Source organism: Ascaphus truei, chromosome 4 (assembly GCF_040206685.1).
Source record: "Ascaphus truei isolate aAscTru1 chromosome 4, aAscTru1.hap1, whole genome shotgun sequence".
NCBI classification, from domain to species: Eukaryota; Metazoa; Chordata; class Amphibia; order Anura; family Ascaphidae; genus Ascaphus; species Ascaphus truei.
The window spans coordinates 40,605,749-40,620,330 of NC_134486.1; the positions used below are offsets into that span (position 1 = coordinate 40,605,749).

Here is a 14,582-nt window from a genome sequence, read left to right on the forward strand (position 1 = left end):
TTCATATTTGCTATGGCCTCACTTCTTTTCAAATGATGCACTTCTTTTTACCAGCCTCATGTCTCCAACACTATTCATATATCTCCATCTCTCCTTTCTTCGCCACTTCTGGTTCACATGAACTACTTTCTTACTTGCGCCCTCTGTCACTACACAGCTATACCACCTGCACTAAAACACACCCCTACAAATCATCCTCACACATCCTCTTTCTATCCATACTTCACCTCCTTGCTTCTGGGGATATCTCCCAATCCTGGTCCCTGCCTTATTTCTACATGCTCATCCTCGCCTCCCACTTGCAACTTCTACTCCTTCTGGTGTCAACCCCTCCAACCTCATACCCATCCCCTGCCACCCTCCCTCCTCTCTCCCATTCTCCTCTGCCCTTTGGAATGCTCAATCCCTTTCTAACAAGTTCCTCTCTGTGCATGACTTCTTTCTCTCTCACACTCTGCTCCTATTTGCTATAACTGAGACCTGACTCACTCAGTCTGACTCAGCGCTGGAAGCTGTCCTCTCTTATGGTGGCCTTTCTTTCTCCCACACTCCGCACCCTGATGGCAGGGGTGGAGGCGTGGTCTCCTCCTCTCCTCTCTCTGCCGTTACCGAACCCTTCCTATTCCTCCCTCTCTTGCTTTTCCTTACTTTGAGGCTCACACTGTCCAGATCTTCTCTCCTTTCCCTGTCCACATGGCGGTCATCTATTGCCCACCTACCTCTACTCATCCCCCTTCTGCCTTTCTCTCTCACTTTGAATCCTGGCTCTCTTTCTTTCTCTCTTATGACTCCTCTGTTCTTCTCCTTGGGGACTTCGACTGCCACATTGATGACCCCTCTCTCCCTTGAGCTTCCCGCTTTCTCTTTCTAACCTATTATTTTGGCCTTCAACAGTGGACTGCAGCCATCACCCACAAAGATGGCCACTACCTAGACCTGTTTTTCACTAAAAACTTTTCTCTCTCTGATTTCTCCATTTCCCCCTTTTCTCTCTCTGACCATCACCTTATCTCATATTCTCTCTCTCGTTTCTCCTCTTTTCCATCTCCAGCTACCCCTCATTTCTGCAGAAACCTGCGCTTTATTAACCTACAAGCTTTTGATTCCACTTTACAGTCCCCCATCTCCTCTCTCAGCTCTGTTCAGACCCTGGCAACCTGGTCAGGAATTACAACTCTGCCTTATCCTCCTTCTCTTGATTTACATGTCCCGCTTTCTCTCTGCCATTCTCACCCTTCTAACCCCAGACTCTGGATTATTCCCACACACGCATGCTGCGTTCCTGCACTTGTTCCTCTGAACGCCTCTGGAGGAAATCTCACACTCTCGCAGACTTCCTTCACTACAAATTTATGCTATCCTGTTTCAACTTTGCCTTCTCTCAGGCTAAACAAACCTACTTTTCTTCACTAATAACACCCACAAGTCTAACCCACACCGACTCTTCTCTGTCTTTGATCTCTACTCAAACCACCCTCAACTGCCTCTTCTTCCTACATCTCACCTCAGGACGTTTCTAACTATTTTAAGGAAAAGGTGGAATCCATACGTCAGAACATCCCCTCTGTTTCCTCCACCCATCTTACACCGCTTCCTAACTCTCCTCCTGCTGTCCTTGACTCTTTCTGCTGTATCAGAGGAGGATGTGTCACTCTGATCTCCTCTTCTCCCTCTACCACTTCTCCTCTTGATCCTATTTCCTTCCATCTCCTAAAATCCCCTACGCTCGCACACATTTTTAACTCCTCCCCCTACTCTGGTACCTTTCTCTTCTCCTTCAAACATGCAACAGTTATACCATTACTCAAAAACAGCAGGCTTGACCCTACCTGTCTTTCTAACTATCGACCTGTCTCCTTCCTGCCTTTTGCCTCTTAACTCCTTGAATATCTTGTATTCTCTCGCTTGCTCCACTTTCTCAACACCTATTCTCTCCTAGACCCTCTACAATCTGGCTTCCGCACTGCTCATTCGACTGAAACAGCCCTCACTAAAATAACTGACGACCTCCATGCTGCCAAAGGCAGATGTTATTACACTCTGCTCATATTACTTGACCTCTCTGCAGCATTGGACCACCCTCTTCTTCTTCACATTCTCCATACTCTTGGTATTCGTAACAAAGCTCTATCCTGGATCTCCTCTTACCTCTCCCATCGTACTTTCATTGCCTCTTCTGCTAACACCTCCTCTATCGATCTCTCTGTAGGGGTACCCCAGAGGCTCTGTCCTGGGACCTCTTCTCTTTTCTCTGTACACACTTTCTCTAGGTGACCTAACCACATCTCTTGGGTTTAAATATCACATCTACTGTATGCTGATGACACACAAATTTACTTTTTAACCCCTGACCTTACTCCTGCTGTACAGACCAAAGTTTCTGAATGTCTGTCTGCGATATCATCCCGGATGGTCCTCCGCCGACTTAAACTTAACATGGCAAAAACAGAGCTCTTCATACTATCTCTCAAACATGGCCCTACTACCTACTTTCACAGTATTGTTGGAAGTACTATCATTCACCCAGTAGCCCAAACACGCTGCCTACTCCTCTCTCACATTCTCCTCTCACATTCAAAACGCATCTAAAACCTGCAATTTTTTCCTCCACAATATTACAAAGATACGCCCTTTCCTATGTTGCTCGACTGCTAAAACTCTGACTCAGGCCCTCATTCTCTGCTGTCTCGATTACTGTAACCTCCTGCTGTCCAGCCTTCCTGCTCTCACCTGTCTCCCCTACAATCTATAATAAAGGTTGCTACCAGAATCACTCTACTCTTTCCAAAATCTGTCTCGGCGTCTCCCCTGCTGAAATCAGTCTCCTGGCTTCCTATCAAATCCCGCATCTCGCACTCAATTCTCCACCTCACTTTTAAAGCTTTACACTCTTCTGCCCCTCCTTACATCTCAGCCCTAATTTCTCGCTATGCACCATCCCGACTCTTGCGTTCTGCTTAAGGATGCCTTCTCTCTACCCTCTTTGTATCTAAAGCCCTCTCCCACCTTAAACCTTTCTCACATTCTGCCCCACAGCTCTGGAATGCCTTTCCCTCAATCCCCAACTAGCACCCTCTCTATCCACCTTTAAGACCCACCTTAAGACACACTTGCTAAAGAAGCATATGAGTAGCAGCTTGGCTAATAATATAAACCTGATACATAAAGCTTGACCCCCTGCAGACGCACTTACCAGAACTCCCTCCTACTGTCTCTGTACGTTCTCCCTACCTACCAATTAGATTGTAAGCTCTTCAGAGCAGGGACTCCTCTTCCGAAATGTTACTTTTATGTCTGAAGCACTTATTCCCATGACCTGTTATTTGTGTTATTTGTTATTTATATAATTGTCACGTGTATTACCCCTGTGAAGCACTATGTACATTAATGGTGCTATAAAAATAAATAAAGGGAAAATGCTGCACACTGTCCAAAAAAATGAATAAAGGATACAAATACTGGAGCTCCTGTTTCAGGACTCTCTGTGATAATCCAAAGTATAATGAAGGGTAAAGGAACAGGGCTCCACGGATTTCTAAACAAACTAATTTATTGCCAAAAAGATAACTTGACGTTTCGGCCACATTTGGCCTTTCTCAAAAGCAGAATGGCATGTGGGAGCGGGAGAGAATTATACATGTGGGATGGGGTGGATGTGATACCAGGTAGGGGGAGAGGGGAGGACACATGTGATGAGGAGAGGGGATAACACATTGGATGAGGGAGATATGGTGAAGTGGATGACATGGATGTTGCTGGAGGGTTTGTGGGTGAAACCCTCTACCTCCTCCTCCTCCTCTCTAATTCGCCACCAATTCCTCCTTCTCTGCTTGGCCTGCTCGCATGTGGAGCTCACTTTCCAACACTGGCTCTACTGTCCCAGACTGTGCAGCACAGGAGTGCTAATCTATTCTGCTCGTCTAGCCCACCCAGCGCATTTTAAGGGGTCTGATTATTATGTCAGATTTTTGGACTTTAGAAAGGGCCCAGCCCATTCAGGCCCTACCCTAACTAAGCCCCTAAGAAACACAGAGAATGTTCTAAGTTTCTCTCTGTACTAAGAAATTATATAACATACATTTACTGCAACATACTGTATAATATTATTTGGATTTGTAATAAAATTAAGAAATATGGATATTTTTTTTACAGGATTCTAGGTCAGTATAATATCACAACTTGTCATTCAATGATAAACGCATCTGTGGCATGTATGTAGGATAAGATTTTTTTTTGAGATAAGTATTACACTCTAAAAATGACATCAAGTGAAAAACTACAGGGTTTATTTATGTCCTCCCAAAGCTAGTGAAATTGCCAAAGAAAACTAATAAGCACATTCAGTAAGAAATAGGAGTGCGTGCCATGCTAAGAGTTTTTTCTCTTCAAACCCCTATAATATATGTAAAACAAATAAGAAAAACAGGGAGAACTTCACCAAACTAGCCAATCAAATATACTCATGTACATATTGCGAAGCCAAAATATCAGACCATATTTACTAAGTGATGCTAACTCACAAGAGATACCGTAGCTGTGTAATGGTAATGGTCCTAGCACACTGATGCTTTAAAGCTTTTGTATAGCAGCTGCTATTCTGTTAAGTAGCACTTACTGGTTAAAGGTCAAGGGGAAGGAACTAGGGCAGTCTGGAGGAGAGCAGGGCACAGAGTAGGACTGCTACGGAGGGGGGTGCGGGTTGGTGGTTATCTGCAATTGCCGATCAGGCGGAGTGCTGGAAAAATTTTCCACGAGTGCTAGTTAAGTGCGTCACTATGCCTGGCTACACATGAAAGCTACTGCATTTTAACTTTAATTAACATGCTTGTGACTGTTACAATGTAAAGTTTGAATTTAGTTCATTTTCAAGTCTGTATCGCACTCATCTGCCTGTTACATTCTGGTGAATACACAGTCATCTCAGGTGTGATAAAATACACTAGGGGTCATTCATCAAACTGCGATAGTGCCGATTAGGGATCTATTGCCCGGAAACTCCCATTGACTTCAATGGCCCCCATTCACTTGAATGGGACATAAAGGCTGGGTGTCATCATAATGCGATCTGCACTATCGTGGAGGAATCGGCGCTCTCTGTCATTGACTTTAATTGTAGGTATCGCCGACTTTGTCATGATAGCGCGGATTGTGATTTGATGACTCCCAGCCTTTATATCCCATTCAAGTGAATGGGGGTTATTGAAGTCAATGGGAGATTCTGGACATTCGATCCCTAATCTGAACTATCGCAGTTTAATGAATAAGCCCTAATGTATCTTATCACCCCTTGGATGTATTTACAACCAAAGACAAAACACTAATAAAAGTCTCCACCATTAAAATATATATAAACATATACAGTATTTTTAAATGATTAAATTAAAGTACAAATAGAATCAATACCACTAAAGAATCAATTATCCAATTAGGAAGAATGTAAATGTAATATTGTATTTTGACATTACATTTTTACATGCACCTTATCCTTTGCTGCTTATATATTATTATTCAATTATTACTAGAACATAACTAATTTCCTAATTGGTTGAATAATAAAAACCTATTTGTCTCTTAAATTATGCTCCCGACTGAGATTTCCCTGCTGACATTACTTTCAATAGATCCACATGTGTGTTAAGAAATAATGTGAAATAATATATTTGGATTTCCGCTGCTCACCTTAGGCAACTCTTAAAAATAGCTGCTATCATTAGATACACAATGCATAAAATCTTTAAAGGTTTCAAGCCTATGGCACCAAATTAGGATGAATAGTGTTATACTGCTTTGCTTAATAAGGGTGGGAAACTAATGAGCCAGTCATTTAAATATGAGTCCTAAAGAATGTAGCAAAATTCTGTCCATAGATGCTTGTTGTGTTGCAATTTTCACACCTGAAATAATGAAAAAGTATCATGTAACATACACTTAAAGTACTGATGAATAGAGCCCTGAAGAAATGAACTGATAGCAAGAAACAGACAACAGGGAAGCTGCCATCTGTGAAATTTAAATAGAATAAAGAGGGAGAGATAAATGATTTCTCTGTGCCTAATTTACCCTGTTTTTTTTATTTTTTTTTATTTTATCCTGGAGCAGGAACAATTTTCCTTTTTTAAACAGCAACGTTAGTTAAATGATCTTCCGATGACACTTTTTGACAGTAACCAAATTTTTAAGGCTGCAACAGTTTCATTTTATTTAATATTTGGCAGCACTGAATGCTATTTTTGTACAAATAAAATATGCCCACTATGTAATTAATTTACTGCTAAAACGATTACTATTTTGTTCTGTGATGTACAAATATACAGCCATTGCAAAATAGTAAAGTACTGTATACTGATAGCAGAATGAAGGCTAATGACTCAGGATTTACAGAATAACGGTGCTAGCCTAAACCTTAATGGTGGGGAGGGGAAGATTCACTAAGCTCCAAAAAGAGGTGTGGAAGCTCAATCCCACGTTATAGATCATTCAATATTAGAGCTTAGAGTATACTGACTATTGTACCTTAAGACTCTTTTACTTGAATGCATCTGACGGTGTGCTATGGCTAAGGTGCATTAAGGAAAGTACTATGCACTAAGGCAGGGGTGGGCAATTATTTTTTCACTCCCCTTCTCTCTCACTCTTCTCCCCATATCCCAGGCCCTACCTGTAGCTGGGCCTGAAACAGGTCCTTGGTGTAGCTGGGCCTGAAACAGGTCCTTGCCAATGCCCACACCACAGGTAGGGTGTGAGTCCCTACCTGTGGCAGGCCACAAGAAAACACCCCGGGAGCCGGATACTTTGCCCCCCCCCCCCCTAAACTAAGATGTATAGTAAATCTGGACCATTGACATAAAGAAAGCTCTAGGAATAGTTTACATAGACAGCATACGGTATGTGTGTATATGTGCGTGTGTCAGGTAATTATTATATAAGTGCATATATTTTTAGGGTTACTGTGGGAAGCCAGTGGTTGGAAAATAAAAGTTTTGAAACAGGATAGATCCCTATGAAAGGAAGACAGTGATACTAAAAGTAGAGTTAATTGATGGAGGAATTGAAAAAGACTGGGAGGAGTAAATAGTTGACACAACAAGTAGTTTGATGAGGAGTGCAGTAGGCTAACTGTATTAAACTGAAAACATTTTCCCATTACAGGCTATCTTTACATTATAGTTTATGTACTCTTAAGCTGCACTGACTTGCATTTTATTTTGGCATATATGTTTGCTTGAAGATGATTCTGATCTTATTCTATTTGCTTCTTAAGGTGTGTGATAGAAAAGTCTGCTGATGGGCAGATTGTGTTCAAGCTCACAATCTCGGAGAAAGAGACCGTGTTTTATTATCGCACAGTAAATGGTTTGCAGCCTCCTATAAAAGTAATGACACAAGGGAGATTTCTTGTGAAGAAATGGATTCATCTTAGTGTGCAGGTGAGTGAAAAAAAACTTAACATTTGGTTAAACATGAAAAGTGTTTCAAAATGATGTGTGAAAATAAGCTCTTGAGATATAACAAGCATATCCACAAATGTATTTTTGAGTAAATAAATGGAAAATGATTTAGTTGATTTGGCAATGGATTCTGGATAGACTAATTAAGGAAATTTTACATGAAGCTATTAAGAGAATGATTTCAGACAAGCATTAAATAGGATTTGTAGGTTATTTGAAGAATTTTGCAATACTATCTAAATCTCTCTCTATCACCAGGATATGTGTATCTATCTATAGCCAGGTGGGAGGAATAGGACAACAGGGTGTCCTTACTAGCCACTGAGCTACCGGTACTGGGACAAGCCGGAAGGAGCAGTCACTAACAGGCTGTCAGTACCACAGGGTTCAGTAACAAAGAGGATGCCGAACTTTTAAAGGGAAATAGTATTTTATTCAGCTACAGCAACAACAATAATTTCAGCATCCGGGTTCCCACCTGAGAGGCACACTGATGTGGGGTGTTGGAAGGACTGGGCAAAATCTTACACTAAGGTGGGGCTCAGTGGTTGTCCTCTATTGTGAGGGATCAGGCCGTATGACACCGATTCTTTGTTGGGTGAGCTACTCTGTGCTAGCTGTCAGCCTTTAGCCTTGCTACATCTTAGGAGACCTAAGGCTAAGGTCCCCCGCTGGAGGCTGCTGACATCCCGGCGCGTGCACAGAGCTAGATCTTAAGTTGAGGTCTGTAGGCAGAGTTCTCGGGCGTGGGGGGGGGGGGCATTGACATTCTTTAAAAAATGCAATACTGACACCAGCGGCATGGTGATAAACTGAGCAAATCAAGTCGGAAAAATGTAGTCGTATTTACGTACCTTAACCTCTTAGATGCCGATATTAAAATGTTGAAGTTCGTTCTGGTGCTAAATGAGGTTAATGGTGTGCCATCACTGTTGCATCTACTGAACATGTAAAGTCACTAACAGTGAGGATTGGGTAACGTACAGTTAACTATATATTAGATTCCCTTCAAGTGAATACTAAGTGACGCAGCATTGAGTGACCTAGTTCTCTCTATACTGAATAGGGGTTTTAATGTGTAATCATCCACATGAGCATCATGTTCGTAGAACAATCCTAAACTCCGTTTGGGAAAGCTATACTAACAAGTCAGCCATGGGTGCAGTGTTCACATATCACAGAGGACTACACATGAATGATCAAGTGTTCAAACTGGAATAACAGGATCAGTTAAAACACAAAAGAAATAGCATTAAATACCCTTACCAAACCTCACTCAGTATGAAAAGTGTTAGTGGTCAGATGGCCCTCTGATTGGCTCCCGGCGCACCATGTGACTGCGTTGCCGCACGGGCACACAATACATTTGTATCCCCTCCCGGCTGATGCATAACAATATGAAGTAAGCCAGGAAGCGAGGTGACACCGCCTGCTACAGAGGAGCTAAGGGGTTGGTGTAAGGCGCGCATGCTGTCACGTGCTTCCGTCACCAGCGGGGACCTTGCCTTACTTGCCTCACTCCCTATCCCTTTGTTGTTTCTTTAAGGGACCTTGCCTTAGCCTGAGCTGAATCAGACAGGGTCCCTTTTATCTGTCCATCAACATACATATCAATCAATACATATTTTGTTAGGATGACGTTACAGGTGTAACTGCTGTCTCTCGGCCACATCACGGGACAAATGTGCAGCCATCTCTCGTGCGTCTCTGGTGACATCCCATCTATATTCCAATTACCTGCAACAAGTACTCGAGTTTGCCATGAATTGTTCCTCCTGTATTTAGTGGTCAGAAGGAATTATTATTTGTGTGGTTGCAGTTCAGTGCCTGGCCAGCAGATGGCAAAGTGAATGTCTTTGCCTATGGCGAATATTGGATGCTACAGTACATACTGTATATACTCAATGTCTGATAACAGGTGTCTTTAAGGCCAGATAAAAAGCATGGACATTACAGTAATCCATTGTTAAATGACCTTGGTCACTCAAGATGTTATCAAATTTAGGTGTTTCACATTTTATTGCAAAACAGAATGATAAGTACGTTATTTAACATTATCTTCACTGTAGACTGTTACCTGGGACATGCTGTATGATGCCAACTCTTTTTAATAGACCCCAATTCAGTTTCACATACAGATAAAGCTGGGACAGATAAAAAGGCGACTGAATCTGAGATCTATGACCATATCATTGACAAGTATGAATACTTAAAAAAATTCACCAAACCCGCTCAGTTGGAAGAATTCTATATGGCATAATTTGTCAATGAATCATTGCTATATTAGAACACCCCGGTGTGCAGGCAGCACAAGAGGTTGTTGGTCACTACACCCATCTTTTGCGGGTATGTTTGATCATGGCAACTTCAAAAGGAGAAAGATCGGGACCAGAAGATTGAATAATCATACTTACCGAGACTCCAATATGCCACAACTGGCTTACCAGCCTGCCTCAATACCAATACTACTACCATTACAGTCCAACCAGCACTGAAAACCCAATTAACCTACATCCTTGCTTCCTGCTCCTACCTGAGTACCAGCCTCAAACTGATTCTACCTGTATGGCCCCATCTGGATACCTATCCCAATATCATCAGCAGGGACAAAATAGCTCTGTCAGCCTGCATTCCGACTACATGATCGACTTGAGCGGCTACGCACAGTACACCCCTGACATTGGGTCACCTGCACCCAGTTGGCAAGGTTTATAATGAAGGTAAATATAATGTACTGTATAGTAGTAACTGTAATTCCCAATGGCACACATACTGTATTGTACTGTATGCGTGTCATAGCCCATAAATGCATTGATGCATGTGCACTAAAGCGTGCGTTCACGCATGCACACTTTGGTGTGCATTTGTGCATGCATACTACAGTTCTTGTATACTTAAAGCATTATCAACATTTTTTTCCCCAGAAATGAAAGCGTCAAGTCGACAGCCAGAAGATGATGTTGATGGAAGTCGAAAACCCCTATATTTTAAACTTTCATTTTTTTACTTTTATATTACTAGCTTTACTATTCTAAAAATCTGATATTTATATTCATGTTTCTTAAGTTTTACGGTACTTTTCTAAATGCTTGTTTTTCACGCTTGTTTGGCATGGTACATACTGTATGTGATAGATAGATTTATGTGATCACCTTTAATAACATTTCACACTGAAATGTTTCATGCTTTAATTTCACTTCCTGGTGAATTACACACAGGGCTATTGCAGTATACAAAACAAATACAAAACTCCATGAGCCACAGCTCCCCATACCTCACGACTTGAAATGTTTAAGTTTTGGCTGCAAGGTTCCAAATGAACTGTCCCTGGACAGCTGAGAAATTCTTAAAGGATGTGACATCCCTCCCTTTAAGATGATGCCACATCCTTTGAAAAAAAAAAATGGAAGCTGTCACATGGTACTACAACCAATCAGATTGGGGATGTACCATGTAATGCCTCACATTGTATATCTCCCAATCCGATTGGTTGGAGTAAAATGTGATGGCAGCCTTTTTTTTTGGTGACGTCATCTTAAAGGAAGGGAAGCATAGCCTTCCTGATTGGCTGGTTTCCCTCCCTTTTGATGATGTCACATTCTTTAAAAAATAATTATAATAATTGCACATGGTACACCAGCCAATCGGATTAGGGGTGTACCATTTCACACTCAAATGTGATATCACAGGCATTATGTAAGGCCTGTCTCGTCTCATTTGAAGCCAAGAAGACGACGAGACAACAGCTATTGGATTAGATTACAAGTAAAGAAGAAAAGAAAGAAGAACATAATTTACCAGAAGACCATCTGCTGCTGAGGAGCATTACGTCGAGGATCAAGAGGTTTCTGCTGCAGTTGGAATCGGAGGGTGACGACATCAAAGGTAAGAAAACATTGATTGTATATTGTTTTTGTGTTTTTGGTATTTTTATTGTATTTTTTTTTAGGTTGCCCATTGACTGTCAATGTGTTTATCGATGTCCCTGTGCCCCTTATCTATGGGCTATAGATAAGCACAGTGACAGCAATGCATTTCTTGGCAAATGTTTGTTTTTTTAATTTAATTGTTATGGTTTGTATTTTTGGTGCTTGTTTTTATTTAATTGTTTGCATTTTTGGGGCTTGTTTTTATTTGTTTGTATTTTTGGGGCTTGTTTTTATTTGTTTGTATTTTTAGAGCTTGTTTTTATTTAATAGTTTTGTATTATTTGTGGATTGTTTTTTTTTTTAGTTTTCCCATTGACTGCCATAGTGGCAAACCATGCCCATATTATATGGGCATGGTGTACTTCTGTGCCAATCAATTGGTTTATTAGCATTTTCTTTATTTTATTGCAATGGTATTTATTTTATTCAGTGATTGTTTTTTTCTTTGTAGCTTGCCCATTCATTGCTATAGTGGCAAACAGTACCCATATTTTATGGGCATGTTGTACCATTATGCAATCAATGGATTTATTGGCAATTGCTTGTTTGATTTAAATGTAATGTGTTGCATGTTTTGCCTTTTTTTTAGATTGTCCATTAATTGTCAGTGTGGCAATCCATGCCCATATTGGGGACATGTTTACCACTGTGCCAATTAATGGGTAGCAGAGGGGGTGGTTGCCACATGGAGAGTGGTCAGGCTGCCCAGGTGGGTGGCGGGGGCAGGGGGTTAACCCCTTAATTACTATTTTAGTAGTAGTTACTAACCACTAAGGTGATTAATGGGTTAGTGGCCAGTAGTTTCTTTTTTTCAATGAAATGTTGCTGCCAAAAGAGAACGGTGATGAGGACGAGGAGGAAGCCGAAGACGGCTTTTATCCTGGCGGGGTAAGTAGAACTTTTCTTTATGCTGGCTGGTTTTATTTTTAATGGGCAAATGCACTATTATCCATATCTGGATAATAGTAGTATTCCCACTACTGTACTGTATGTGTTGGGGGGGGGGGGGGCAGGGGGAGGTTGTTGGGGGTACAGGGGGTGGTGTTTTTTATTGGTAGAAAGTAGGTATTTTAATGTTTATTGGGGTAGAGGGGGTGAGTGAATGGGTACTTGGCCCAGGTTGGTGGTTAGGCCTACCGGGTGGGTAGTGGGAGGGGTTAACCCCTTCCTTACCATAGCTGTTACAACCGCTATGGTAATGAAGGAGTTAACTCCTCCCAAAAACTTCCTGGTAGCCATAACCACCCACCCTGGTCCATGTACCCTCTTCACTCACCCCCTCTACCTCCAATAAACTGTACCTTAACCCCTTCATTGCCTTAGCGGCTAGCCGTTAAGGCAATTAAGCTGCTTTAATGGGATTTTTAATAATAGTGTATGGGAGCAGGGGGTCTCCAGAGCTGAATTGCATTGATTTCAGTTACAGGGACCCCTGCTTCCTGAGTTATAGGCCCCGGTATGGAGTGCCATTATTCCCATAATGTTTACATCTTCCACGTCACGTGACCGGTAGATTTAAATGGAAAGGAGAAACCGGCACCCCATACGGGGGCCTATAACTCGGAAGAAAGGCGGCCCCATGGCTGAAATTAATGCGGTTCAGATCAGGAGACCCTCTGCTCCCAAAAACTATTATTAAAATTCACATCAAAGCAGCTTCATTATCTTATCAACTAGCAGCTACCATTATGAAGTTTTTTTTTAATAATAGTGTACTTGGAGCAGGGGGTCTGCTGAGCGGAACCGCATTTATTTCAGCCTCAGAGACCCCTACTTCGAGAGTTACAGGCACTGATATGGGGTGTTGATTTCTCCTGCAGTATTTAAATCCCCCAGTCACAAGGGCCATCATGTGGAGGATTTAAAAATGGTGGGGATAGAGGTCCTGTATCTCAGAAAGCAGGGGGTCCCTGAGGCTAAAATCAATGCAGTTCAGGTCAGGAGATACCCTGCTTCCATACACTAATATTAAAATTAATATTTAAATTGCACGATCGCCTGAAAGAGCCGTGCATGGTGGCCCAGTGTCTCCGTGCAGCTCTCCCAGCCTGCAGTTTAAACAAACACTTTCAGTGCAATAACATTTAGGGAAAAAAAAACAAGAAAAAAAAACAAGTGGCACGATCCAGCAGTTTTTGACCGCACTTTAAAAAAATTGTGTTTTTTCTTAGTGAATACTGTTTTGACACACATTTATTATTGTGCGGTAAAACAATGTTTATGAGTTTATCGAGGTTTAGTGAATAGACCCCTGTATGTACAAATCTACTGTTAAATAAACAGCTGAATCACATTATAACACGGTGCTCGGGGTCCACATAATGAGACCGTGTTATAAACAGGATCGCGAAATGGCCACCGCGCGAGGACTTACTCGACATCTGAAGCTCTTTCCTCATCAGGCTGGTAGAGAATCGCTACTAGTGTATGAAGGGTCCGATACCTGCATGGTAAGGTAAAATTATTATTTTATTTTTTATTATAATGTATAATTTATAAATTATACTATACAATGCAGGAATCAAACTCATGAACCTTCATACACTAGTAGCGATTCTTTACCCGCTACACCATAGATTTGGTGTGATGTCAGTGACTCTATTATCAAACAACTTCTACTGCACAGTACTGAAAGGCAATTGTTAAATTTGATAATAGCATCCATCCATGAGCACCATCCAGACTCTTGCGTTCTTCTCAAGGATGTCTTCTTTTTACCCCCTTTGTATCTAAAGCCCTCTCCCGCCTTAAACCTTTTTCATTGACTGCCCCTCACCTCTGGAATGCCCTTCCCCTCAGTACCCGACTAGCACCCTCTCTATCCACCTTTAAGACCCACCTTAAGACACACTTGCTTAAAGAAGCATATGAATAGGACTGTGGCTATTCTGAACACATGGCACATAAAGCTTGGCCCCCTGCAGATGCACTTACCAGAACTCCCTCCTACTGTCTCTGTACGTTCTCCCTACCTACCAATTAGACTGTAAGCTCCTCGGAGCAGGGACTCCTCTTCCTTAATGTCTAAAGCACTTATTCCCATGATCTGTTATTTATATTATCTGTTATTTATTGGATTACCACATGTATTACTGCTGTGAAGCGCTATGTACATTAATGGCGCTATATAAATAAAGACATACAATACAATACAATAATAGAGTCAATAACAATAATAATAATTGCACCGTACAGTAGTTAAATG

The 14,582-nt window shown here is 41.6% G+C and overlaps 1 protein-coding gene across 6 annotated transcripts in view; it reads left to right on the forward strand.

Annotated features, from left to right (window-relative positions):
• The window catches only part of USH2A (usherin), a 942,943-nt gene that overhangs the window by 11,360 nt on the left and 917,001 nt on the right, over positions 1 to 14,582 (forward strand). For 5 of the 6 annotated variants that reach the window (XM_075595608.1, XM_075595610.1, XM_075595609.1 and 2 more), the window contains exon 3: positions 7,262 to 7,427. In XM_075595608.1, the coding sequence (XP_075451723.1) occupies positions 7,262 to 7,427 (166 nt within the window). Of the gene's footprint in view, positions 1 to 7,261; positions 7,428 to 14,582 lie in introns of those variants that run through there. The other variant, XM_075595613.1, reaches the window with a different exon arrangement.